This window comes from Stenella coeruleoalba, assembly GCF_951394435.1.
Source record: "Stenella coeruleoalba genome assembly, chromosome: 20".
NCBI classification, from domain to species: domain Eukaryota; kingdom Metazoa; phylum Chordata; class Mammalia; order Artiodactyla; family Delphinidae; genus Stenella; species Stenella coeruleoalba.
The window spans coordinates 45,807,836-45,835,826 of record NC_137166.1 but is presented as its reverse complement, the minus strand read 5'-3'; the positions used below and the strand labels follow the sequence as shown (position 1 = coordinate 45,835,826).

General features: G+C 48.1%; 2 protein-coding genes across 11 annotated transcripts in view; both read left to right on the top strand.

Annotated features, from left to right (window-relative positions):
* Window positions 1–330, top strand: part of LOC307178444 (F-box only protein 27-like) — a gene marked incomplete at its 3' end in the record, with an annotated part of 44,552 nt that extends 44,222 nt beyond the window's left edge. The window contains exon 7 of the mRNA XM_079906638.1: window positions 106–330. Within this exon, the coding sequence (XP_079762764.1) occupies window positions 106–330 (225 nt within the window). The remainder of the gene's footprint in view (window positions 1–105) is intronic.
* LOC307179451 (F-box only protein 17) lies at window positions 180–27,932 on the top strand. 10 transcript variants are annotated; one of them, XM_079908618.1, is made up of 8 exons: window positions 180–310; window positions 20,315–20,680; window positions 21,391–21,502; window positions 22,483–22,512; window positions 23,029–23,061; window positions 23,444–23,539; window positions 24,015–24,150; window positions 26,283–27,932. In XM_079908618.1, exons 2-8 carry the CDS (start codon window positions 20,332–20,334, stop codon window positions 26,424–26,426), a joined length of 900 nt encoding a protein of 299 aa, XP_079764744.1. In that variant the 5' UTR covers window positions 180–310; window positions 20,315–20,331; the 3' UTR covers window positions 26,427–27,932. The 10 variants fall into 10 exon arrangements, with proteins under 10 accessions (XP_079764744.1, XP_079764741.1, XP_079764746.1 ...); XM_079908615.1 differs by having other exon boundaries at window positions 22,453–22,512; XM_079908620.1 differs by lacking the exon at window positions 26,283–27,932 and adding an exon at window positions 26,104–26,255.
* The last annotated feature ends 59 nt before the right edge of the window (window positions 27,933–27,991 follow it).

Below are 27,991 nucleotides of genomic sequence, written 5' to 3'. Positions count from 1 at the left end.
CTCTCAGAGGAGCGGGCCCCGAGATGCACGAGGGCGGGGGCTGGGTCTCCTCCCCGCCAGCCTTGCGGCAGCTGGGCCCTCCTCCCAGCGCCTACAACCTCCCAGACCCCGCCCCTCCCTCGCTCCGGCTTCGCGCAGCCGCCCGCCCGCGGGATCTCACAGCCGTCCGCCCCGGAGAGGACCGACTGCCCAGAGCGCGGGTCCCGGGGCTCCCTGGGCGCGGCCGTTCCCGGGGAGCCCCCCGACTGCCTCTCAGAGCAGGGTGGGGAAGGGGATCCTAGCCCGCCGCCGCCTCCGAGCAGGCCGCCAGGTGAGCGCCGGGACAGGTAGGGACCCAGGTCGGGACCGGTGTCCCGTCCCCACTCGCGGCTGAGGCGCCCCGGGAAGAATTTCCGCCCCAGGCCCTGCCCGGAGGGGCGTGTCCCGAGAGTCCTGCGCCCTAGTGCCCCTTCCCGGCCTGCCCCAGCCAGCTTCTGCCCCTTTAAGTCCAGAGTTACACAATCGCACGTTTGAAAGCCCCAGATCGTTCGGAAAGGGCTTTGCTAAAAGCAGTCCTCTAAAGCCCTCGCCTCTCCGCTCGGCTGCTGGCCCGCGGAGGCCACCATTAAATAAATCCCCCTCCGAAACGTACCCGACCAACACGTGTTCGCAGCAGCTGGTGAAAGGCCAGACCACTTTTTACCAATTCTGGTTTTTGTTTCCTCTGACTGGCGGAAAAATCTGTGAATCAGAAGATCTTAGAGCGCCGTTTCTCGATTTAGCAACTTGGGCACAGTATGTTTTTAGCTGCGGCCGCTCCACCCAATTTAAATTTTGTTCTAAGTTAACCTTTGCAGTGTTCAGTAATATTTGTTAACACTCCGTATCTTGGTCCTTCAACTTTAGACAGCAGCTGTTTACCCCTTATTTTGAATATTACCAATATTCAAATTTACAATATTACCAACCTACTTTTAAAATAAATAATAACAATTTTTTAAATGTCCCAGTAACACGAGAACAAAAGACAAACGGGACAAAGCTTTGCATGAAATATCAGTCGTTTAAACAGCGCACCCTCCCCCGCAGCCAGTTTTAAAACTTTGTAATTAAATTACTTTCAGAAATGGCAGAAGTAACTTGTGATCCGTGGTGCATGGTTTTAAACCTTCCTCTGCTTTTTATTACTCTGGTAGTTACTTCCAAATTTTTAAAGCAAATTCTTCCATTGTTATTTCTTAGTTTATCAATCATCTCCACGGTTTCCCTCCTTCCTAAATAATCATGACATTCCTTTTAGTTTCTCTATTGGCACTTTTGTAACATGAAATAATTTTTGTAAACTTTTGTTTTTCTTGTTCCATTAAATATATCTATATATAACTATATATATATATATTTGTTATATATATATGTATATAATCTGTTGACTCCCATTTTTGTATGGCCTGACTGAGGAATCTACTTTAAAAAATATACATATTTTTAATTTATTTGTTTGGTTGCACTGGGTCCTAGTTGTGGCTTGCGAGCTCCTTAGTTGTGGCATGCGAGCTCCTTAGTTGTGGCATGCGAACTCTTAGTTGAGGCATGCATGTGGGATCTAGTTCCCTGACCAGGGATCGAACCCGGCCCCCTGCATTGGGAGCGTGGAGTCTTAACCACTGTGCCACCAGGGAAGTCCCGAAAATATTTTTAATAAAGTATTTATATTTATTTAAATGCTATTTTTTCAATCCAGTCAAGTTATACATATGATTCACAAATCAAATAGAAAAATCTGCCTTAGTTTTTTCCTATGATAAAAGAAATATAATCTCTTTAAGAAAAATGGAAAAGGCAGGGGCAGTGTTTTAGATTAAAAGAGATTAGAGAGACATGAGCACCCCCAGCAGTGTGTGAGCCCCATCTTTGTTAGGAAGATACAGCTCCAGAAGACCTTGGGACAATGGGAAAAAGTGTTCATGGAGTGAAGATTAGATGGTAGAATGGATTTCTCTTAGTGGATTAAATGTTAGTATAGACTTATAGAGGGTCCTTATTCTTTCTTAGAAGATGCATGTTTAATAGTTCATCAAAAGAGACATTGTAAATCAACTATACTCCAATAAAAAATAATTTAAAAAACAAGCAAAAACCCGGTGGATCCCTGAAGTTACCCAAAGTCATCTTGCCTTGGCAACAGTAGCTAGTCCTCTGGAGTCACAACATACCAAGACGGAAAATGTAAAATGCAATTCAAATAAAATGCCACGTGGTTCAAGACCATCAAAAAAAGAAAAAAGTTAATCAAAAGAGAGGGAGGGAGAGAAAGCCAATATGGCAAAATATGGAGCACATTGAGATATTCGTTTTAACTATTTTTTTCAACTTTTCTGTATGGTGACATTTTTATGGTAAAATTTGATGTAAATAAAGTAAGACAGTATAGAAACTCAGAGATGAAGACGTGCACAGTGGCACAAACCCTGGAGTCCTCCACACTGAGGTTCAAATCCCCGACCTGCTTGCCTGTCAGGCGACCTTGGGTCCGTTGCTTCCCTCCTCCAAGCCTCAGTTTCCCCAGCTGAAAAATAGCGCCTGCCTCATGGGGTTGTTGTGGGGCCTTCTGTGAGATCTTGTAAAGCACTTTCCACGTGCCTAGAGCAGTTAGAGTGCAGTTAACATTAGCTGTTAGTATTTTGTGAAGGATTTTTCTTAACTACCATGGTCTGCTCACCTGGGAATAACTACTCATAACATCATCACTGCTCTTGAGCCCTTCCTTCTACTCCTTTTTTTTTCTGGAGATAGATTTTGAACTTGCCATTTTCTGTTTTTTTAAATTTAATTAATTTATTTTTTGGCTGCATTGGGTCTTCACTGCTGCACACGGGCTTTCTCTAGTGGCGAGTGGGCGCTACTCTTCATTGCGGTGTGCGGGCTTCTTATTGCAGTGGCTTCTCTTGTTTCAGAGCATGGGCTCTAGGCGCGTGGGCTTCGGTAGTTGTAGCTCGCGGGCTCTAGAGCTCAGGCTCAGTAGTTGTGGCGCACGGGCTTATTTGCTTTGCGGCATGTGGGATCTTCCTGGACCAGGGCTCGAACCTGTGTCCCCTGCATTGGCAGGTGGATTCTTAACCACTGCGCCACCGGGGAAGTCCCAAACTCGGCATTTTTCTCTTGCCGTTTTTAAATTCACTGAATGGCTCTGACCTTGCCATTGCTGCAGTTTCATGTCCTGCTGTGCTTCGTTACTCCCTAAGGATCCCCTTAGCCCACATTCCTCCAGTCATGGCTTTAATGGCTGCGTGATTCTGACATAAGGAGGTGCAGCCACAGACTCCAGTCCCGTAGATGGACTTAAGTGCTAATCGTAGTCACAACGTTCACAATGGCAGCTAACACTTGTCGAGGGCCAGGCCTTGATCTCACTGAATTTCCCCATCACCATGAGAAGTGAGAGTTACTACAAGTCCACAGTGTCTTAGCCAAAACTTTTGAGGCCCAATGCGTTTGGGAAGTGACTATGAGGCAAGCCATAGGAACCATCCTGTACATTAGATAAGATTCCTGGTGGGGCTGGAGAGTAATCAAACACACTGACATTTCTTCAGTGAAATGCAAGTTCATACCATAAATAAAACCTTCCATCCGTTCCAGGCAGCTCCGCCACCAAATGGGTCAGTGAAAGACTTGGTTTGCAGAGCTTTTGGATTTAGGGATTGTGGACGGGAGATGTGGACCTGCACATTTCCCATTTTCCAGAGGGGAAATCTACGCTTCGAGAGGGAAAGCCACATGCCCCAATTCACGGAGAAGTTTGAATTGGGGCTGGGGCGAAACCGGGGCTGACTGAATGTGGAACTGGCAACATTTCACCTCTCCCCAGTGCCACCTCCTCTGCAGGCTGTCACCAGCAGTTCCCAAAACCAGTGTCCCCGGCTAGCCCTGTGATGCCCCAGAAATGTCAGTGCTGCCCCCAGGGAATGAGGTGATGCACGTAAAGAATTTCTCAGGATGCCTTACACAAAGAAAGCATCGACAAATATGAACTATTATTTGCACTAAGATGCAGTGCGACTGTTTCCTTCTTTGACTTAAATAATCATGGTGTTCACTGATAGCACTAATAATTGTTAAATGGCGAAATATAACACTCATACAGAAAAGTACATAAAATATACATGTACAGTTTAACAAATAATTATAAAGTATATGACCAGCGCCCAGGTCAACAAGGAGAACATTACCAGCCCCCAGATGCTCCTCTGGTTAGTAGCCCTTTCCATCCCCGCAGAGGGAACCAGCGTCCCGACTTTTATAATGCTCGTCTCCCTGCTTGGTTTTTTTAATATGGTGTTAGTACCTTTTAATATGTGTGTACATCCGTAAGTAGTATTGATTGGTTTAGCTTGTTTGTAAACTTTCTAAGAGTAGAACCACTGGTGTGAGTATATAATTTATCATCTAAACCAGGGAATTTTGGAAGTGATAGGGGTCACTATTAACAATGACCCTAATTACCCTGGGACACTAGGTGTAGACAGGACTGCCCCAGGCCACCCAGCTGTCTGGTTGTCCTGGGACTCGCACTCTGGGTGACTTGTTGTGTCTGGCAACTTCACCCAAAATTATGCTTTTGAGGTCCATTTGTGTTGTTGTGTTTACTTGTCGTTAACTCTTTTTTATTGCTACTTAGTATCCCATTCTGTGATTGCCTTAATTTGTTTATACACCTTACAGCGGATGGGCACCTGGGTCATTTCCAGGCTGAAGCTGTTAGGGGCAATGCTGTCGTGAACATCCTAGTATGTGTTTCCTGGCTCTGGGGTCGAATTGCTGGGTCATGGAGAAGGCACATTTCTAACTTAAGTAAAAAATGCCTTGGGACTTTCCTGGTGGCGCAGTGGTTAAGAATCCGCCTGCCAATGCAGGGGACACGGGTTTGAGCCCTGGTCCAGGAAGATCCCACATGCCGTGGAGCAACTAAGCCCATGCGCCACAAGGACTGAGCCTGTGCTCTAGAGCCCACAAGCCACAACTACTGAGCCCATGTGCTGCAACTACTGAAGCCCGTGGGCCTAGAGCCCGTGCTCCGCAACAAACAAAAGCCACCACAATGAGAAGCCAGTGCACCGCAACAACGAGGAGCCCCCGCTCACCGCAACTAGAGAAATCCCGCACGCAGCAACGAATACCCAATGCAGCCAAAAATAAATAAATTTAAAATGTCCAACTAGGGAATTCCCTGGCGGTCCAGTGATTAAGACTCCGCACTTCCACTGCAGGCGCGGCGGGTTCAATCCCTGATGGGGAACTAAGATCCCACATGCCCTGTGGTGCGGCCACATAATAAATAAATTAATTAATTAATTAAAAAATACCCAACTAGTTTCCAAAGTGGTTCCACCAATTTTTACTCTCGTCAGGTGTGTATGGGAGTTCTCACTAGTGGCATTTTAAGTAAATTATGGTGACATTGCACTAGTTGGCTGGTTGGTTGATTGATTTTAATACGCATGATGTTCATGACATTTAAACTAGAATATACCAAAATCAGAAGTAACTTTGCCTCCCATTTCACCCATGCTGTGGCCCAGAAAGCAGCTGAATAACTGAGAGGGGGATGACAATGAAAATGACAGAGAAATAGGGAAATTCAGTATGGTCTGTTACTGTCTGCTATGAAAGATGGTGTTTAGCTCACTGTGTATTCGCTCCACTAATTTTTAATAATTGTACTTTTTAAAAGATCATTTCTTATTTACCTTTGTAACTTTAAATTTTATGCTTCACTTGTATTTCTTATTCTGGCAACTTTTGATTCCCATGATACTGAGTGAGTGAGAGAAGCGTCTTGGCTTCCCCTCCTCCCACATTTTCCTTTCCCATCTTTTGTCAGTTGTACACTTGCTTTCACACTGTCAAGGTTGATTACTTCTACAGTCTGTTCCGTTACACTATTTAAGTCTTACATGCTTTAACTGTAAAGTTTGCCGGGTTTGGGGTTTGTTTTTTTTTTCTTGGACAGCTTTATTGAAGTGCAATTTACATACCATAAAATTCAGCCCTTTTAAGTGTACAATTCAGTGATTTAGTGAATTTACAGAGTTTTGCAGCCATCGCCACAGTTTTAGAGCATTTCTATCACCTCCAAAAGATCCCTTGTGCCTATTTGTGACCACTTCCTGTTCCCATGTCCAGTCCCAGGCAACTACTAATCCTTCTGTATGTCTTTTCCGGACATTTCATATGAATCCATCATACGATACGTGATCTTTTGTGTCTGGTACTTTCACTTAGCATACTGTTTGGGGGTTCATTCTCATATTGTAGCACATACCAGTACTTCATTCCTTTATTGTTGAACAGTATTCCACTGTATGACTATTCCACATTTTGTTTATCCATTCACCAGTCGATGGACATTTGGATTGTTTCCGAAGATATAATGTTGCTATGCACTTTTGCAGTCAAGTCTTTGCGTGGACGTGTGTTTTCATTTCTCTTGGGTAGATAGCCTAATAGTAGAATTGCTGGGTTCCATGGTAAGTTTATGTTTAACGTTTTCTTTTTTTTAATGTTCAACTTTTAGAGAAACTGTTTTTCAAAGAGGCTGTACCATTTTACATTCCCACCAGCAGTGTGTGAGGGTTCCAGTTTCTCCCTGTCCTTTGCCAGTCTTTTGGACAATAGCCATTCTAGTGGGCATGAAGTGGCATCACATTGTGATTTCAAATTGCATTTCCTTAATGACTAATGATGTTGAGCATCTTTTCACGTGCTTATTAGTCATTTGTATATCTTCTTCAGTGAAATGTGTATTCAAATCTTTCATCAATTTTTTTTTTTTTGCGGTACGTGGGCCTCTCACTGCTGTGGCCTCTCCCGTTGCGGAGCACAGGCTCTGGATGCGCAGGCTCAGCTGCCGCGGCTCACGGGCTCAGCCGCTGGGCGGCATGTGGGATCTTCCCAGACCGGGGCACGAACCCGCGTCCCCAGCATCGGCAGGTGGACTCTCAACCACCGCGCCACCAGGGAAGCCCCTTTCATCAATTTTTAAATTGGATTGTCTTATTATTGAATTTTAAGTGTTCTTTATATATTCTAGATACAAGTCCTTTATCAAATATATGGTATGCAAATATTTTCTGTTAATCTATAACTTGTCTTTTCATTTTCTTAATGATGTCTTTTGAAGTACAAAAGTTTAAAATTTTGATGGTGTTTAATTAATCCATTTTTTCTTTTATGAATCCTACTTTTGGTATTGTATCTAAGAAATCTTTGCCTAACCCAAGATCATGAGATTTTTCTCCTGTTTTCTTCTAAAAATGTTATAGTTTTAACTCTTACATTTAGGTCTCTGATTCATTTTGAGTTGATGTTTGTGTATGGTGTGAGGTAAAGGCCTAAATTCATCCTTTTGCATGTAGATTTCCTAGCACAATCCAAAAGATTGTCTTTTTTTGAAAAGACAATCTTTATGTTAAGAGACCAGATCTTAAATGTTCTCACCAAAAAAGGAAATAATTATGTGAAGTGATAAAGGCATTGCTAATAAATAATCATATTGCAATATATAAATGTATCAAATCAACAGGCTGGAGAGTTCCCTGGCTGTCTAGTGGTTAGGACTCCTTGCTTCCACTGCCGGGGTCCAGGTTCGATCCCTGGTCAGGGAACTAAGATCCCACAAGCCACGTGCTGAGGCCAAAAAAAAAAAAAAAAAAAACCAAAAAACAGGCTGTACATCTTAAATTTACACAATATTAATTATATCTCAATAAAACAAAAACAATATTTTCCCCATGAAAACCAATAAACAGAGCTAGTATAAGGAGAATGCCCCTAGCCTCCAGGTCAAATGGATTCCTTTTTCTTGTACGTTATCAAATGGATATAACATGGATATGGTTCAGTGTATATCATATTTGTGCCATGACTTTCTTAAACAGTTTTTTGTTTTTCCTGCAGTTCTTTTAAATAGCTTTACTTTTTCTCTTTTGAGAGAAGGATTTTCCTGTTTTTAACTCATCCCATCTATTTCTTGGAATTCTTTTTTTCTTCTTGACGACAGTCTTCCTTTTTTTTTTTTAAAAGACATTCTTCCTTTTTTAGTATGCTGTTCTTGTTTTGCTTTGAATTTCTTCTCAAATCTACGTGTACTCAGGACCAGCTACATAATTTGCAGGGCCCAGTACAAAATGAAAATGTGGGCCCCTTGTTCAAAAACGATTAAGAATTTCAGGTTGGCAGTAGCAGACCATTAAACAGGCATGGAGCCCTTCTAAGTACAACTCCAAAGGTCACACACCCATGAAGCCTGAAGCCGGCCCTGAGTGTACGAATTAGGGTTTTTCTTTTCCTTTACATTCTTTTGGCCCTCTGAACTGTCTCTGTTACCTCTGGGGTCAGTTCACTTTTGCTCTGCATGTTTATCTTTTTTTTTTAATTAATTAATTTATTTATTATTTATTTTTGGCTGCATTGGGTCTTTGTTGCTGTGCGCGGCTTTCTCTAGTTGCGGTGAGCAGGGGCTACTCTTCGTTGCAGCGTATGGGCCTCTCATTGCGGTGGCTTCTCTTGTTGTGGAGCATGGGCTCTAGGCGTGCAAGCTTCAGTAGTTGTGGCACACGGGCTCAATAGTTGTGGCTTGCAGGCTCAGTAGTTGTGGCGCACGGGCTTAGTTGCTCCGCGGCATCTTCAGGAACCAGGGCTTCAACCCGTGTCTGCTGCATTGGCAGGCGGATTCTTAACCACTGCGCCACCAGGGAAGCCCTGCATGTTTATCTTACTGGTTCTTTTTCAGGCTGCTGGTTTTCTTTAAGCATCTGGTGATCCCTGCTTGTCCAATCACATTTTCAAACGAACAAGGGGCTGGGTGACTTATTTAAGTAACTGGTATGAAATTTGGGGCTTTCGTAAATATGGTCCTGCTTTCCCACTGGCCTCTTTGCCCAGCTGAAGGTATGACTGAGAACCCTGTGTTTGGAGGCAGCACTTGTCAGTGATAACTTGGGGGAAACCAGGCTGCTGGGAGCTCACTCCCAGATGCCAGAGTGGGGAAGGCTATCTCAGGAGCACCAGCAGCCTGGGCTCTTCCTGGATGCTTCATGCAATGTTTTCAAAGAACAGTCATCCAGTATTGTTTTGTTTTTCCTGTATGTGAATGTTGGGCAGCTTGAGATCTGTGTGGCAAAGCGTGGGGGAGGAAGGTGAGGGAACAGGGAACCAACAGGCATAGTTTTTCAGAGATGGACTAACCTCTGTCCTCCCTCTGCCCTCTCGACTCCTGACCTGCACTTCTACCACAGCCTGGGCCCCTCTGGATCCTCAACTCTGGGTCCAGAGCCTCTGGGGGTCCTTGAGGCTCCATTGTCCCCACCTTGAGTTCTGTCCTAGCCCCTACACTTCCTTCTGCTTTCTGTCTTGCAGAAATTTATCAGCATTTCTTTCTTGGTGATGGTCTCCCTCCTGTTCACTTTGCTTTTTAATTTCTTTGCTGTACATAGGGAGGATGCCCTTTGAGAGGGAGATCAGACTGCCCAGATTCCCATCGCCACTCCACTTCTGACTGCTGTGTGACCTTTTGTGCCTCATTTCACCTCTCTGGGCCTCAGTTTCCTCATGGTGTGAAGATCAACTGGGATAATACAGAAGCCACAAAAGGCTGCCCGCAATCAGTTCCTGGGTCTGCAGATCTGTCTCACCTGGCCCACACTGTTCTTTATTTTTTTTCTTTAAATGCACTGCTAACATTTAAAAATTGGGTGATTTCACATAAAAACAGGGATTTCCAATCACTTGACAAACTGGAAAATGTAGCCGAACTGGGCCCACCTTCCTACTGGGCAATAAATCAGCCCCAGTGAACACTGGCACAGCCTCCAGCCTGGGCTCTTCTCTCTGGTTTGCTTCCACCCAGTTGGTCTCACTTTGGATACTGCCTGTCTCTTGTAGGCATTTGAACTTGGGATTCCTGGGATTCTGTTTTGAGAGCCTCTAGCACAGAACTAGCTATTATTATTATGAGGCCAGCCGGGGGCTTGAACGCAGCCCTTGCTCTGATCACCAGGCCCTGCTACCCCCGGCTTGCATTCACCCAGAAAGGGTACCATTTTTTAAAAATCTACCTAAAAACTCTTCCAGGCCAGTAGAGGCTCTGATTATCAATAGCTCAGTCTGCCTTCTTAAAGGAGAAGACACACCAGATCTTTGTACATGCAAATAATTCCCAAAAGCAAAGAATTTTCAATCTTGTTTTATTGATGGTTTTTCTGTAACCATTTGTCACAGGTTAGAAACAACACTGGCGCCACAGTTCAGAGTCAAGAGTTAAAATTAATAAGGGAGAGAATTCCCTGGCAGTCCAGGACTGCACACTTCCAATCCTGAGGGCGCGGGTTCGGTCCTTGGTCGGGGAACTAAGATCCTACAAGCCGCAAGGGGCAGCCAAAAAAAAAAAAAAAAAAAAAATTAATAAATGAGGATGCTGACAGCTGCAACTCTCACACATGGTTGATGGGATCGCCAATGGCACAATCACGCTGAAACAAACGATGGGCGTGTTCTTGTAAAGTGAAATACACACTTACCATGTGATCCAAGAATTCCACTCCTACATAGTTACTCATGAGAAATGAAAACATATGTGCACACAAACACTTGGGTGTGCACGTTCATAGAAGCTCTATTCATAATAGCCCCAAGTTGGAAACAACCCAAATGTCCATCATGCTGGGTGGGTAAACAGGTCGTGGTGTAACCTGTTCAATGGAATACTACTCCGCGATAAAAGGGAGTGAACTGCTGATGGATACATGCAACGATGTGGCTGAATCACAGAATGTGATGCTGAAGGAAAGAAGACACAGGGGCACATTCTATAGTTATCAGTCAGGGTCCAGTCAGGAGGCTGGAACCACACAGGAATTTGAAGGGAGAATGTTTAATATACAGAATTATTAATTATAGCAGAGGGTTAGAGTTAGAGGGATTAGCTGCTAAGAAATAAGAGAATGATAAAGAATATAGAAATAGCAACTACAAGGAGCAGCCACTACCCCTAAGATCTAAGACAGAGAGCTTGAGAAAGATGCCAGTCCCAGGCCGTCCGTGGCAGCCCCAGAATCCCTGCTGTTTTTGGAGAACACTTGGAGATGGCTCACTAAAGGGCAAAAGAATCCCTTTGTGCTGCACCTGTAGAACTTGCTGGAAATCCACCCTCTGGAACTTGCCAGAAGTCAGTCCTCTAGGATGCCAGGGAAAGCAGTTCCCAAGGAAGTATCCCACCAGCGGCACTCAGCTAGGAAACCAGCTGAGGTGGGTGCCAGGGGAGGGTGCTGGCTGAAGGATGCTGCTGACTGCCCGACACCGGAGAAGCATGCATGTACGCCTGGGAATGGGGCAGGAGAAGCTGCCTATCCCGGCAGTCTGGAAGTGGGAAGCAAAACCCCTTCCTCTGTATCACAGACTCTAGGTCCATCCACCTTACTGCAAATAACACATATATATGGAATCTAAAAAAAAAAAAAAAAAAAGGTACTGATGAACCTAGTGGCAGGGCAGGAATAAGTACGCAGACATAGAAAATGGACTTGAGGACACGGGGTGGGGGGAGGGGGAAGCTGGGGCGAAGTGAGAGAGTGGCATGGACATATATACACTACCAAATGTAAAATAGATAGCTAGTGGGAAGCAGCCGCATAGCACAGGGAGATCAGTTTGGTGCTTTGCGACCGTCTAGAGGGGTGGGATAGGGAGGGTGGGAGGGAGGCTCAAGAGGGAGGGGATACGGAGATATATGTATGCATATTCACTTTGCTGTGCAGCAGAATCTAACACTACTTCCTCCTGCAGTGCCTCTCTGGCTCCCTCTACTGGAAATATTTAACATGTCAGCCGGCAAAGGGAAAAGATTTACACGCCCAGATTCCAATTTCTCAACTTGGAGCTGTGAGGAAATAAATTAATAACTGGCACACCATATGATTCCATTTATATGAAATTCTAGAAGAGAAAACTCGAATTTATAGTGACAGAAAGCAGATTAGTGGCGGGGATGGAGGTGGGGCTTAACTGGGAAGGGGTAAACCTTTCAGAGTGAAAGAAATGTCCCACATCTTGGCTGTGGGCATGGTTGTACAGTTGTACGCAGTTGTTAGAACACAAATTGTACACTTGAAATGTGTGCATCTTATTGGATGTAATTTATACATCCATGAAGGTAATTTTTTTAAAAAGGTACCCATTCTGGGAAACAGGGCTCCCTGTGTGCAAATATAAATGGAACATGTACGTGTACACACACAGCAGAAATGCACCACAAAACCCACCACCAAGATTCCCCAGCTTATGCAGGTGCATATCTCTCCATGGGGTGTTATTGGAAGTAGTTTCTGGCTTTGGCTTGGTGGTTTGCTCATGCATTCTCCCTGAGGAATTCAAGTGCAACATGGGTGCCCTGGGTAGTTGGCAGAGTTTTGAAAGGGTGATGAGGTAGATGTGTGCCCACCCCCTCTCCCACTTCCCTTCTCCCCAAGGGGGATCCACAGAGAGCATCTCACTAGGTTCCTAATTCTTTCAGATTATCAAATCCTCATCCAAAGGGCGAAAGCCTACAGCTCTTTTATGACCATTGAGAGTTATTCCTTGAGTCCCAGGCATGGCTTAGGGATATTTGTCCTTCACTGCTCACATCCATCATTTGAGGTAGAACAATAGTTATCCCCGTGTTACAGACAAGAAAACCGAGGCTCAGAGGCCAGCAACATGCCTAAGTGATGGCCTGCCCAAGAAGAGGCAGAACCAGGATTTGAACGTTGATCGTCTGCCTCCATAGTGGGAGCTCCTGACCATCAGCTATCCTGCTGGGAGCAGCAGCCCAGGATCCTGGAAACCTTCAGTTGCTCCCTGGCCTCGGTAGAGGGTGCTAATAGGCTTTACAGACACTGAATCTTGTTTTTTTTAACTTATTTATTTTATTTTTGGCTGCATTGGGTCTTCGTTGCTGCGTGTGGGCTTTCTCTATTTGCGGCGAGTGGGGGCTACTCCTCGTTGCGGTGCGCGGGCTTCTCATTGCAGTGGCTTCTCTTGTTGCAGAGCATGGCCTCTAGGCATGCGGGCTTCAGCAGTTGCAGCATGCGGGCTCGGTAGTTGTGGCTCATGGGCTCTAGAGCGCAGCCTCAGTAGTTGTGGCATCCGAGGCATGTGGGATCTTCCTGGACCAGGGTTCGAACCTGTGTCCCCTACGCTGACAGGCGGATTCTTAACCACTGTGCCACCAGGGAAGCCCGGACACTGAATCTTTGGCAGTTGCGTCTTTTCTACCCCCATGATTATATTCTGAAAAAATTCAACGATACAGAGAAGCGAATTCAAGCATACAGAAAAGCTGATTTTTAAATTTTTTTATTTTTATTTTTTGCCACGCTGCACAGCTTGTGGGATCTTAGTTCCCTGATCTGGAATGGAACCCACGCCTTCGGCAGTGAGAGCTCCGAGTCCTAACACTGGACTGCCAGGAAATTCCCAAAGCTGAAATAATTATACAGTGGATAAACACTGACTCCTAAGAAAGGGAGACAAGGACAATACCCATGTATTTTTTTAGACCGATACTGAAATATTACTATTCACAGTAACTGTTCAGTCTTCCAAATTCATAAAACAAAAGTTAACGACATGATATTTCAAGTACCAAAATGTACCGGGGTTTGATCCCTGGTAGGGGAACTAAGATCCCACATGCTGCGCCGCACGGCCAAATAAAAAGAGAGAGAGAAGGACAATTCCATCATCGTGATTTGTACAACAACAAAGAAGATAAAGTGTTTACTTTTATGTGGCAAAAAGCATTAAAAAAAAAAAAACTGGCTACTCAGGGAAAAGTATGTGCTAGCAGGAGACCACGTGGAGACGGAGAAATGCTGGGGAGCCCCCAGCTGTTTGAGTCCCCACCTCTGGTGCTCGACAGAGTGATGAGCCTTCAGGTGACCCAGCACCAGCCCCTGCCTGAGGACCGCTGCATGAGAGCCGCTGAGAACTGATTGGCTGAGCCCAGTCAGTCCCTAGAGCCATAAAAAATAATCATAAATAATGGTTATTATAAGTATGTGCCACCAAACCATGGCAATGGTATCACCACTGAGTCACGGAGGTATTTTTGTGCAAAATTTTCCATCACTATAAAAAGGCCCTACTTGATTGGAGGAACCACTGAGGAGAGAGAGAAGCTACCTCTTAATGCTCTCATGGGGCCCTTAATTGAAAAATAATCCTATCGTGCTCACTTCGGCAGCACATATACTAAAATTGGAACAATAGAGAGAAGATGAGCCTGGCCCCTGCACCAGGATGACAAGCAAATCTGTGACGCGTTCCATAGTTTAAAATCATAGTAATAATAATAATCCTATCTTTTGTTTGATAACAGTGGGGAGAGCTTTTTGGACATCCCTTGGTTCCTTTCCATGGACTACCATCTCTGTTTTTATTGTTGTTATCGTTTCTAGTAAACCTTTTCTAGAAAGTACACAAACTGTACAGCCTGATGAATTTTTACAAACGAACGCACATGTAACCAGCCCTCAGATCAAGAAACAAGAAGAGGGCTTCCCTGGTGGCGCAGCGGTTGAGAGTCCGCCTGCCGATGCAGGGGACATGGGTTCGTGCCCCGGTCTGGGAAGATCCCACATGCCGAAGAGCGGCTGGGCCCGTGAGCCATGGCCGCTGAGCCTGTGCTCCGCAACGGGAGAGGCCATAACAGTGACAGGCCCGCGTACCGCAAAAAAAAAAAAAAAAAAAAAGAAGAAAGAAAAAAAATCTTTCTAAATGTTTCTAAAGGCAGTTCCTCTGCCCAGATGGAACTTTTTTTTAACTTATTGAAGTAGAGTTGATTTACAATGTTGTGTTAATCTCTGCTGTACAGCAAAGTGACTCAGTTACACACATATACATTCATTTTTATATTCTTTTCCATTATGGTTTATCACAGGATATTGGATATAGTTCCCTGTGCTATACAGTAGGACCTTGTGGTTAATTCATTCTATAATATTTATAATAGTTTGCATCTGCTAATCCCAAACTCTCAGTCCATCCCTCCCCCACCCCCCTCCCTCTTGGCAACCAACCACAAGTCTGTTCTCTATGTCTGTGAGTCTGTTTGTGTTTCACAGATAAGTTCATTTGTGTCATATTTTAGTTCCACATATAAATGATATCATATGGTATTTGTCTTTTTCTGATGTGCTTCACTTCGTATGAGAAGCTCCAGGTCCGTCCATGTTGCTGCAAATGACATCATTTCATTCTTTTTTATGGCTGAGTAGTATTCCATGTATATATGGACCACATCTCCTTTATCCATTCCAGATGGAACTTTTAATGCTGACTGGAATTCTCTTGGCCACCCTTTGTGAGGGGTACCTGTCCCCTGAAATACAGGTCACTGAGCATCGTTACATTTAGCGAGTGCTGCGTAACAGACCACTCAAGATGCAATGACTTAAAACAATAACCATTCCTTTATTATTCTGGCGGCTCTGGGGATTGACTGGGCTCAGCTAAGCAGCTCTCAGGGGTTCTAGTGCAGGTGCCATCAGGCAGTGGTTGGGACGGGGTCATCTGAGGGCTCATTCACTCCTCTCTGTAGCACCTTGGATGGGGAGACCCAAACAGCTGGGGCTCCCAAGCATGTCTCTCTCCCGGTGTATCTCCAATGTGACGACTTCAGGGCAGCCAGACTTACATGGTGACTCAGGCCGTGGTGTGCTGGAGCTGGCTCGCACCGGATCCTGGAAGCACGTTGTGGACAGCTCTTTCCAACGCCAAAGTCCAGGGACGTCGTGTTGGTAGCTTGCTGTCAGCCATGGAAGGTGTATTCACACCACAGAAATCAGCAAATGTTACACACCCAGACTCTTTTCTTTTTTTCCCCTACAGAGCCAGTTGTTAAACGTTTTAGGAGCACACCACTGGACTCACGGCTCCCCATGCATGCATCCCCAGAGAGTCAGGCAGAGGCTGTATCCTCTTTCCTGACCCAGCCTCTGAAATCCCTTAGCAATGTCACTTCTGCAATGCTCTGAAAGGCGAAACAATCCCAAAGCCTGCCCATGTCAAGGGGAGGGCTGTGGACGCCACTCCTTAATGGAGAATGACCAGTTCCTGGAAAAGAGCACATCAGTTTGCATACGTTGTTATAACCATCTGGGGAAGATGTCTGCCATGCATCACAGGTCCCTGGAAACTGAATATCAGTAGCATCCCCCAGTCACTGTGACAACCAATACAATATCCTCCCCACCAAACACACCCACACACACACACTCCCAAACACCCTAGCAGCAGGCAGCGCCGTGCCATTCTGACCCAGCCAGTCGTTGGCATTCAGCCGTGTTGGACATGTTGGCTACAGGGCACCTCGTGGTCCTCAGGAGAGCATCACACACAAGCATTTTGAATACCCAGGGCTCGTATGGTACATCACGTGAAGGTCCTTGCCCCTCAGTGAAGTCTGGCTGCCCTCGTTGTGTGAGGGGACCACCCCCAGCTCCAGGGATCCCCTGTTTGCCAGTGATCGGCACACATCCATACCGGGCAAGCTGGTGGATTCGCTTGTAAATTGCAGCTAATTATTAATGCAGCTAATAACCACCTGGGGCAAAGCACACCCTAGTCTCTAAAGCGTGTCTCCACAACTTCAGTTCTCTGTTGCGGGGGTGAAGGGGAATCGGGCTTTGTGCCACGTGCACGGACCACTGGCTTGATAGAGCCTTAATCCTTAACAAGACCTTAATCAATTTATTTCAAAATAGTAACCGCTGACATGAATGGAGCACTTACTGGCATTAGATAGTATAACAAGCATTAGATCATTGAAGCCTCTTAACCCAGGGCAACCTCCAAGGATTGTTTTGGACATTAAAACACGATGATGGGATTCAGTGCGATGATCCAGCTTAAATGCTCGGCACGGGTGGTTTAGTCAGGGCTCAGTAAATGTCACCAGATGAAAATATTGTAGCTAAGTGGTTGCTCACCAGCTTTTTATGGTGTGTAATAATAATAGCAACTAACATAATTTAGTGTCTAATATTATATCAATACCACTTTTATTTATGAAACACCAGCGATTATTTAAGCGCTTTACAAATAAATATTAATTCGTTTCATCCTCACAATAACCCTATGAAGTGGGTAAGGTTAACATCCTCATTTTCAGAAGAGGAAACTGAGGCATAAAAAGTTGAAGTGATTTGCCCTTGAGGCAAGAGGCTTAGCTGGGACTCAAACCCAGGCTGGCTGGACCCAGGCATGAGCATTTCATCACTAAGCTCTTCTGCCCTGACGGGGAAATGAAATGCGTTTCTCACTAGGTCTTGAGCTATTCACTGAGTTCTTGTTAAATAAAGGTGTTTCACCTTGCTATGCCTCAGTTTGCTCATCTGTGAAGTGGGTTTCTTTAGGGAAGACTAAAGTAAGAAAACGGGAAGGAGGAGGAGGTGATGGTCATGAGGCCCTGAAATTGTAAATAATGTGGCCAGGGACAGTCTCATGGAGAAGTTGACATCTGAGCAAAGATTGAAGGGAATGTGGAGGTGAGCCAAGAAATGCTCTGGTTCCAGGTGGAGGAAACAGCCTGTGCAAAGGCCCTGAGGTGTGGAGGCCGGTGTGGCTGGGGCAGAGTGAGTGAGGGGGAGATGAGGGCAGGGAGGTGATGGGTACAGATCGTGTGGGGCTTGTGGGCTGCATTGAGGACCTTGCCCTGACCCTGACTGAGGTGGAGCCACAGGAGGGCTCTGAGCAGGGCAGGGACAGGACCTGACTCAGGTGTTCACACCTGACAGCTGGGGAAAGGAGCAGGGAGACAGTAATGGTCCAGGTGAGAGGTGATGGAGAATAGAGGCGGTTCAAAGACTCATCCCTGGGACTTCCCTGGTGGTGCAGTGGTTAAGAATCTGCCTGCCAATTCAGAGGACACGAGTTCGAGCCCTAATCTGGGAAGATCCCACATGCTGCAGAGGAACTAAACCCGCACACCACAACTACTGAGCCCGCGTGCCACAACTACTGAAGCCCACACACCTAGAGCCCGTGCTCCGCAACAACAGAAGCCACCTCAACGAGAAGCCCATGCACCCCAACAAAGAGTAGCCGAGTAGCCCCCGCTTGCCGCAACTAGAGAAAGCCCATGCGCGGCGACGAAGACCCAACGCAGTCAAAAATAAATAAATTTGTTTTTTAAAAAAACACCGATCCCTGACACTGAAATCAGAGGGAGGAGGAAGGAACAGCTGAGGAGACCGACTAGGAGCCACAGGCAGACAGGAGGGGTCCAGAGAGACATGCTGGCCCAGAGCCAAGTGAGAAGAGCGTCACCTCACTGTGTCAGGTGCTGCTGACAGGTCAAGCAAGGTGAGGATTGAACAGTGACTACTGGCTCAGCACCAAGGGGGGTCATTGGTGACCTTGACATTTCAGGGTAGAGAAGGAGGGCAAAGTCTGATTGGAGAAGGTTTGAGAGAGAATATCAGTAGAAAATATGGAGGCAGTGAGCGTGACAACTTTTTGGAGAAGATTTACTATAAAGAGGAGCAAAGAAATGGGGTCAGAGCTGGAAGGGGAGGTGGAGTCAAGAGGAGTTTAATTTGTTTTCAAATGAGAGATGACTCTGTGCGAGCTGACGGGAATGATCCAGTGCAGAGGGGGAAGCTGAAGGTGCAGCAGACAGAGGGGAGAACCGTGAGACGGTGACCTGGGGTGGGCGCAGTCACGGTGGGAAAGCACAGTGGTACATGGGGCGGTGGGGGTCTCTGGATGTTCACTTCCCATCGATTTTAGTTTTTCTGCAAAATAAGAAGCAAGGAGGGAATTCCCTGGTGGTCCAGTGGCTAGGACTCCATGCTTCCACTGCAGGGAGCATGGGTTCGATCCCTGGTAGGCGAACTAAGATTCCTCCATGCTGCGCGGCGCGGCCAAAAAAAATATAAATGAGAAGCAAAGAGAGAGTGAAAAGGTGGAAGGAAGTGTGATGTGTTGGGGATAGGGGAGAAGGTGTGAAATAGTTATCTACAGAGAGGAAGAGCAAGAGGATAAGAGACATGTAATCTGATTGCCAGGCAGCACTGTGGGTACACTTGAGCATCAAGTGCACAAACTTAAAGTGAGACCAGCCAGTGGAGTTGTGTGTTGTTCTTCAGCTGCTTTAAACTGTGCGGGTACAGGCACAGGTAGGTGGAGGGCTGGATTTAACCGGGGCACGCGTTGGAAGAAGCCAGAGGAGGCAAGGGTGTATGCAAAGAATGTTTTAAATGATTAACCAAGGAATTTAAGCTGGATAAGGAAGAACTGAGGACTTGAGGGGGTGTGGGGCAGTGAAAAAGAGGTAGGGACAAAGGATGGGAGATCATAGTGGGTTGGAAGGACTGTGTGTGTGTGGGGGGGGTAGGTCTAGGGCACTGGAGGGAGAGAGCTGGAAAGAGAGGAGGCGATGCGTGGGGAGTGAGAAGCCTGAGACTGAGGTTCTGAAGAGGCTGTGGTTACTGAGACAAGGTGTAGGTGCGACCACGGGATGGAGGGGCTAGAAGAACAACTGGTCAGGGAACAAGAGAGGCCTGGTGGCAGAGGAAGGATCGTCATCCTGGATACAGAAATCACCAAGAATGTTGATAAGAACAGCTTGAGTGGCTGTGAGCCTGGAGCTAAAATCATGGAGAAGTGAGGGGTAGTCATCTGGGTCAGCAGATGATGACGACAAGGTGACAAACGATCTACCCTGATGATGAGATTCATAGCTGCGGCATTTGGGGGAGGATGGAGGGAGAATCTCTGGAAACAGCACCAGGGAGCAAGGAGATTTACCCACTTGGAAGGCCCACAGGACAGCTGGGTTCTGGTTAGAGCAAAAATGTGACAAGAATCTTCAGCGAAGAGATTGAAGAAATAGATTTTGCTGAAGGACAGGATTCCAAAGGCCCTAGAGTTGGGACAGGTTGGGGGATGGGATGGAAATGGCTTCCTCCTCGGTGGATTTTTCTCATGGGTCTTCAGTGTGTATATGGTCATATGCAAAGTGCTTAGCCAGAGGAAGAAGTCGTGGTTAGCAGTCCTGGTGGGGTCGTGATCAGGCCAGGGGTTTGTTGCTTGAGGGGGAAAGGTGGGGAGAAACCGGTCCCCGTCCAGAGCCAAGTGGTAGGAAATAGATGCTGCATTTTCTTGGTTATGGCAGTCCCCCGGTCGCCCGTGTACCTGGTGAGGTCACGGTCAAGTCGCAGGGGACTTGCGTCCTGGAAGGAGAGGTGGAGGGAGGCCGGGCTGCTCTGACCCGCCGACCCCTCTCGACCTGCAGGACTCTGGCGGCCGGAGATGGGCGCCCGGCTTTCGCGGCGGCGGCTGCCCGCGGACCCGCCCATAGCCTTGGACGCGCTGCCGCCGGAGCTGCTCGTGGAGGTGCTGAGCCACGTGCCACCGCGAGCGTTAGTGACGCGCTGCCGCCCAGTGTGCCGCGCCTGGCGCGACGTGGTGGACGGGCCCACCGTGTGGCTGCTGCAGCTTGCCCGCGACCGCAGCGCGGAGGGCCGCGCTCTCTACGCGGTGGCCCAGCGCTGCCCGCCCAACAGCGAGGACGAGGAAGAGTTCCCGCTCTGCGCCCTGGCGCGCTACTGCCTGAGAGCGCCCCTCGGCCGCAACCTCATCTTCAACTCCTGCGGAGAGCGTGGGTGCCGGGTGCACGGGCTAGCAGCAGGGGCGGGAAAAAAGAGACCAAAAGGATGTGTGGCCTGGGAACCCCAGGCGAGGTGGAGTGAGTGGCCGCGGCCAGGGTGAAGCAGACAGGGGCGAGGCCGGGAGCCAGGGAACGTGGTCGAGGCTCTTGGGAAACTGGGTGGGAGGAGCCAGGGGCTGTGGGCCGTATAGCGAGCCAAGATGGCTGGGCGAGACAGAGCAGAAGGATCCAGGGGACTGGGCCGGGAAGCTATGCTTGAACTGTAGATTAGGTGGGCGCGGTTAAAGGGGGAGGAGCCCGGGGAGGCCTGGGGAGAAGCCGATTGGGTGCTGGCAGGGGCGGAGCTTGCATAGAAATATAAGGTCGTATTGAGAGGCTGTGGGGAGGGGAACTGAATGAGTGGGCGGGACCAAGGTAGGAGGGGCCCGGAAGCGGTGGTGTAAGGAGCCCGGGGCGGGGCCAGAATTGAAGCCCAGTAGTTTGAGAGTGAAGGGAGGCAGAACAGGGGGCGGGGCCTAGAGAGGCTGGGGAGAAGCTGAGTGGATGGGCAGGGCTGAGTGACGCCGTTGTGGGGTGGGACCACGAATACAGCCTGCTGGGAGGGAGGAGCTGGTGGGCGGAGCAAGCTAGGTGGTGGCGGGTTCTCTGCGGGGCGAGCTGGCGGGCGAATTCCTGGTGTTCAACCCTTTTGTATCTCACAGAGGGCTTCAGAGGCTGGGAGGTGGAGCACGGCGGGAATGGCTGGGCTGTGGAAAAGAACCTAATACTGGTGCCGGGCGCTCCTTCCCAGACCTGCTTCGTGACTTCTTTCGAGTGAGTGGCCCTTGATCCCTGGTGCGAGGGAGGGGGACTCTACCCTACCGTCCTCATCCTCACCCTCACCCACTTTCAGCCTCTCCTTCGCACATTCATTTGTTCAGTCAACCAGCTAATATTTGTTAAGGGCCTACCAGGTACCAGGCACTGTTTTACATGTCAGAGACACAAGGAAAATTCAGAAAGATCAGGAAACTGCTCTTTTTTCATTTGCATTTTAGATGTAGGGTTGGGGAAGCCATTAAACGCATAAACAGTAAAAAAAAAAACAAAAACATAATAAACATTTAGAGGGCTTACTCTATGCCAGATGCTTTACATGTAAATTTTTAAATCCTGGCAATAACCCTATGACACAAATACCATTATTATAAATGGTGGATCTGGGATTCGAACCCAGGTAGTCTGACTTCAGAGCTTCTGATGTGGTAAATGCTGTGAAGACATAAAAACAGTTTGATTGGCTGATTCTCTATCCTCATACCCCATACCCATTTTCCTTGTGCCCTCCCCCCACAGTCAACCATTCTCGTGGCATCTAGCTTTCTAGTAGTTACCAGTATATTAGGGGTGACGGGATATCTCATTGTTATTTTAATTTGCATGTTTCAGTTTACTAATAATTAAACATCTCTTCATGTGCTTGTTAGCTTTTTGGATTCCCTCTTTTGTAAGTTGCCTGTTCATATTTTCTATTAAGGTTGATATCTTATTCTCGTTGATATACAAGAATTTCTTGTATATTCTAGCTGTCAGTCCCTTGTCCATCCTGGACATTATAGAAATCCCCCACTCTACCATCTGCATTAACTATGTCCATGTGTTATTTGGTATTTACATATGATCAAATTCATCTTTTTGCTTTAGAATTTGTTCTTTGAAATTTTGTTTAAAAAATCCTTCCCTACCCTTAGATCCTAACAGTGTTCTCTTATACTCTCTTCTAGTAACCTCATAGTTTTATCTTTTACATTTAGATCTTTAATCCACCTTGAATGTGATGTTCGGTAAGGATCCAGTTTTCTTTTTATCCCCCTCCTTATATTGAGCCAGTTTTCCCAACACCATCTACTAAAGAATCCTTCCCTTCCCCCATGGAATGGCGGTGCCACCTCTATCATTTATGAAGTTCCCATACAAACCTAGGTCTGTCCTTGAGCACTCTGTTCAGTTCTGGTCAGTTTATCAGTTCTTCTGATAAATCACTATTTCTGTTATTATGGCACATTGAAATTCGAGGAGAAGGACTGTTTACAAAGGTGCAGGCAGAACACAAGAGATACTACAGGACTCTAGGCTAGTAACAGTGGGGGGAAGGGACTTTACCACCCCTAGGCCTGGCAGGGGTAAGGGGAGGAAGCAATTACTGAAACATGAAGACAGAGAAGGCTGGGAGGAGAGGGCACTGTGGAGAGGGCCCTTTCGTTGAGAAATACAACAGTCCCACGATGATCCCTTGGGAGGGAGCCAGGAGAATAAATACCCTGATTTCACTCTCTTCTCCCTTCTATCTGCTGCTGGAGCTTCCCATTGGCGGACCCAACAGGAAGTAGAGGGTAAGGGAGACCCTTCCATACAGGCAACACAACCTTAGACCATGGGCCTCTTGGTGCTTGAGGAGACCCCAGAATTCTCTGCTCAGATGTCTAGTATGTGGGCCTCCATTTGTATTCATGTCCTGGTCCCCACAAATATTAGGGGCAGGCCTGCATACAGTCAGCCTCCTGGAGTCTACAGCAGAGTGAAGGGTGGAGGGGATCTGAGAGGCCAGTGGGGTTGCACAGCCCATCATACATCTTGTCTGGTAGAGCAACCCTGATGGGCTGCTTTAGACAGGGTAGTCAGGGGAGGCTTCTGGGAGGAGGTGATTTCTGGGCTGACTTGAATGATGGGACTCTCTACCCCCCCCCCACCCATCCTATCATCCCCCCTTCCTAGATGGTGCTTCAAGAGGCAGCTTGTGGACTTGGTGATGGAGGGTGTGTGGCAGGAGCTGCTCGACAGCTCCCAGATCGAGATCTGTGTGGCCGACTGGTGAGTGGAGAACCCCCCGTGGTGGCAGCAGTTCTGCAGAAGGGAGTCATTTCACACCCCCATCGACCCCACGGCTGGCACTGCTACTGTGCCCCCTTCATAGTGAGGCTGACAGAGGGGAAGCGATGCTCTCATAGTAGCAGAGCCAGGGAGGGGCGGAACTTTGGTGAGCCCAGAACCCCCAGATTCCTACACCCTCAAGCTCCTCCCCAAGGTTGTGGTTCCTCCCCAGAACACCATTACCTCCCCACCCCCGTCCATATACACCTGACCCACAGCCTCCTGAATCTGCCCCCAGGAGCACCCAGGCTCTTCCCCCAGGCCCTGGCTCCACCCCAGGGGCACCTAGGCTCCTCCCCCTAGGTTCCCAGGCCTAACCTCATCAAAGTGCAGGGAGGCCAGACCTCAGTCGCCCTCCCCAACCCAGAGACCTGAGCGGGTGGTGAGGCTATCAAGGCTCACTGCCACCCGGCAGGTGGGGTGCCCGGGAGAACTGCGGCTGCATCTACCGGCTCCGGGTCCGCCTCCTGGACATGTACGAAAACGAAGTGGTCAAGTTCTCGGCATCACCCAACCCGGTCCTTCAGTGGACTGAAAGAGGCTGCCGACAGGTGGGTCCAGACTACCTTCCCTCACCCAAAGGCACACCCACCTCTCACCCTGCTCAAATTCTGCTCTCAGCACTGCTGGGTATCTATAACAACAGCTAACAATCATTGAACCCTTATTACAGGCCTGCCCAAGAGTTTCACCCATTAATTCATTTCATTAGCACAATGGCCTCGTTGTTCAACAGACATTTTTGAGCACCTACTGTGTGCCTGCTATGCTCTAGTTGCTAGAAATGCAGCAGTGAACCGAAGTCCTTGCTCCATCCCCATTCTAGAGTTGGGGAAACTGAGGCATGGGAGGTTAGGTGACTGGCCCGAAGTCACCCTAAAGCGTGCAGGGCCTGATTCAACCCCAGGCTGGCTCCTGAGCCTAAACTGTCATGGTCATCATACCTCACTTACCAAAGTAACCTTTTAGGTGGTCTTTTGGTTTCCATTCCTGATCTCTTCCCACCCACCCCCAACCCAACACACAGACTCAGCATCCAGAAAGCTCCTATTAAAAAGTGAGTCAGGGGCTTCCCTGGTGGCGCAGTGGTTAAGAATCCACCTGCCAATGCAGGGGACACAGGTCCGAGCCCTGGTCTGGGAAGATCCCACATGCCGCGGAGCAACTAAGCCCGTGTGTCACAACTACTGAGCCTGCAGTCTAGAGCCCGCGCGCCTAAAGCCCATGCTCCGCAGCAAGAGAAGCCACCGCAATGAGAAGCCCGAGTACTGCAACAAAGAGTAGCCCTCGCTCGCCGCAACTAGAGAAAGCCCGCGTGCAGCAATGAAGACCCAACACAGCCAAAAATAATAAATAAATAAAATAAGTTTATTTTTATTTTATTATATTATTTTTTTTGCGGTACGCAGGCCTCTCACTGCTGTGGCCTCTCCTGCTACGGAGCACAGGCTCCGGACGCGCAGGCTCAGCGGCCATGGCTCACGGGCCCAGCCGCTCCGCGGCATGTGGGATCCTCCCGGACCGGGGCACGAACCCGTGTCCCCTGCATTGGCAGGCGGACTCTCAACCACTGCGCCACCAGGGACGCCCATAAATTTATTTTTTAAAAAAGGTGAGTCAGACCACGGATCTCACCTGCTTGTAACCCTTCCGTGGCTACATCTCAGAGCAAAAGCCAACATCCTATCATGCAGCTATAAAAAGGAATGAAGTACAGATTCACACTTGAACATGCGTGAGCCTTGGAAACTGTGCTAAGTGAAACAGAGGCCAGACACAAAAGGCCACATATTGTATGATTGCATTTATATGAAATTTCCAGAATAAGCAAAGCCATAGAGACAGAAAGCAGATAGATTACTGGTTGCCAGAGGATAGGGGGAGGGAGGAATTGGAAGTGACAGCTAAGGGATTCGAGGTTTTCTTCCTAGGGTGATGAAAATGTTCCAGAATTAGTGGTGATGATTGTATAACATTACGAATACACACACACACACAAACAAAAAAACCACTGAATTGTACAGTTTTAAATGGTACATTTTATGTTGGGTGGATTTTAGCTCAATTTAAAAAATTAAAGAAGATTAAAAAGCCAGAAGCCAGGGACTTCCCTGGCAGTCCAGTGGTTAAGACTCCACGCTTCCACTGCAGGGGGCGTGGGTTCAATCCCTGGTCAGGGGAACCAAGATCCCACATGCTGAGTGGCGTGGCCAAAAGAAAAAAAAAAAAAGCCAGAAGCCAGAGTCCTTCTGTGGCCGATCTCAAAGGCCCCACACGATCTGCCCGCTACCTCCCTGACCCCACCTCTTACTTCTCCCCTCACTCTGCTCCAGGCACACTGCCACCTCAGGGCCTTTGCACTGACTGTTCCTCTGTCTGGAACACTCCAGATCCCCACTTGGCTCCCCTGCCCCATCAAGTCTCTGTCATCTCAGTGGGGCCCTTGCTTTACAATCCCACCCTCCTGCAGTATTTCCTCCGCCCTTTCCCCCATCTGTCTTCAGCGTCACAGTCTAGACTCAGCTTCGCCAGGATACGATCTTTTGGCTGCTTTCTTCACGGCTATATCCCCAGCGCCTGGAGCAGGGCCAGGTACCTACTTGGTGTTGGGGAACATCTGTTGAGGTTGCGGAGGAAGAGGAGTCCATGGAGCCTCACTCCCTCACTCTCCTTCCCTGCACAGGTCTCCCACGTCTTTACCAACTTTGGCAAGGGCATCCGCTATGTGTCTTTTGAGCAGTATGGAAGAGACACGCGTTCCTGGGTGGGGCACTATGGTGCCCTCGTGACCCACTCCAGCGTGAGGGTCAGGATCCGCCTGTCCTAGCTAACCAGCCTGATCCAGCCTTCCGGGACAGACTGCCATCTGCCAGACACCATCGTCAATCAAGGTCGGCTCTGCAGCCACGAGCCGGAGGATGCCCGAGGACAGTGGGGGTCCCGTGTAGCCTGTTCCCGGAATGTTTCCAGTGAACCCCACTTGCTGCTGCTTCAGCGTGGTGGCCCCCATGCTATTCGAGAAACCAGGGATCCAACCAGGCTGGTCACTTGCTTCCCCAGCTTCCCAGGGGGAGTGTCAAAGAGTAACTCAGAGACCTGTATGTTACTTGCAAATTTTTTTCTCACATGTGTGGATATCAGTTGACAGACTGAGTCAGAAAACAAAGGCCAAACCAGAATTTCAGACAGAGGAAAGCTGCGGGCAGTCGTGGACAAGGACTCTTCTCAGCATGCTTTGGGGGCAAGGTGATTGCTGGCAGGGAGCAGAGGTCCTTGAGGGGACCAGCAGCAGCCTCAAAGTGAACTCTTCCTGTTGTTTTGGGGAGTCTCTGGGATTTGGCAGCGGGCCCGTGCAACCGCCTCCAGCACCACGCCCATCAGCACCTCCCCTCTGGGCCAGGTGCCATTTCTTTCAGAATTTCTGAGGCCAGTTCTGTGCTGACCCCCAGACTGTATCCTCCAGCCCCACCTCCTGCCCCTGCCTCGGGGGCAGCTCGCCTCCTGTCAGGCGACAGCCTCCTTTTCTCCACACTTGAGCCCGCTTGGAGATGGACCCCAGGAGCAAGGCATGCTGTGAAGGAAAGTTCTTTCCCCAACTGAGCGCAGCCAACAAGCTCGCTCAGTAAACTCGGTGCTAAGCATGACGTGATGGGGGATTTTTGTCTGTAACTGATGCACTTGTTTGCCCCTAGCTCCGATCCTAAAAGGCCTTGTGGGATGTTTCCAATCGTGAGAACTTCAGGTGTGCTAAGTGCCGTGCAAGAAACAGAGGTGGGCTTTGAGAACCCAGAGACGGGCTACAAGGGCTCACCCAACAGCTCCTGTGCCCGATCTCAGCTGTTCTCCCAGCAGCTCTCACGGAGGCACTGTCATCACTGCCATTTAGTCCAGACAGAAACGGGCTCAGAGTTTAAAAGGCCTGCCCAGCGTCACCTGGCCAGTAAACAGGGGGAGCCGGACTTATACCAGACATTGGGTTCCAAAGCCTGATGATACAAGCTCAGCTCCCAAATTTTCAAACCTAACATAGCCAAGCACATGATCGCGTGAGGGCAGCATCACTCTCAGTGCCATTTTCCAAGGGAGGAAACTGAAGCCAGAGGGAGAAGCAAATATACCCAGAGTCACAGAACAAGGAAGAGGTGAGGCAGGATGTGAACCCAGGTGTGTGTGAGTCTGAGAATGACAGAAGAGCAGCACACACCATTAATCCTTGCAACACCCCTTCGTGGCCAACATTACAATTACTGCCACTTTTCAGATGGGGAAGCTTGACAGCAGGGCTTTTGTGCCCATGCCCTCAGCCTGCAGGAGGGGGAACTGGGCCTCAGTGCTGCCCACTAACTCCAAAGTTTAAAACAGAGTGGCCACTGCATGTGTTATACACATAAA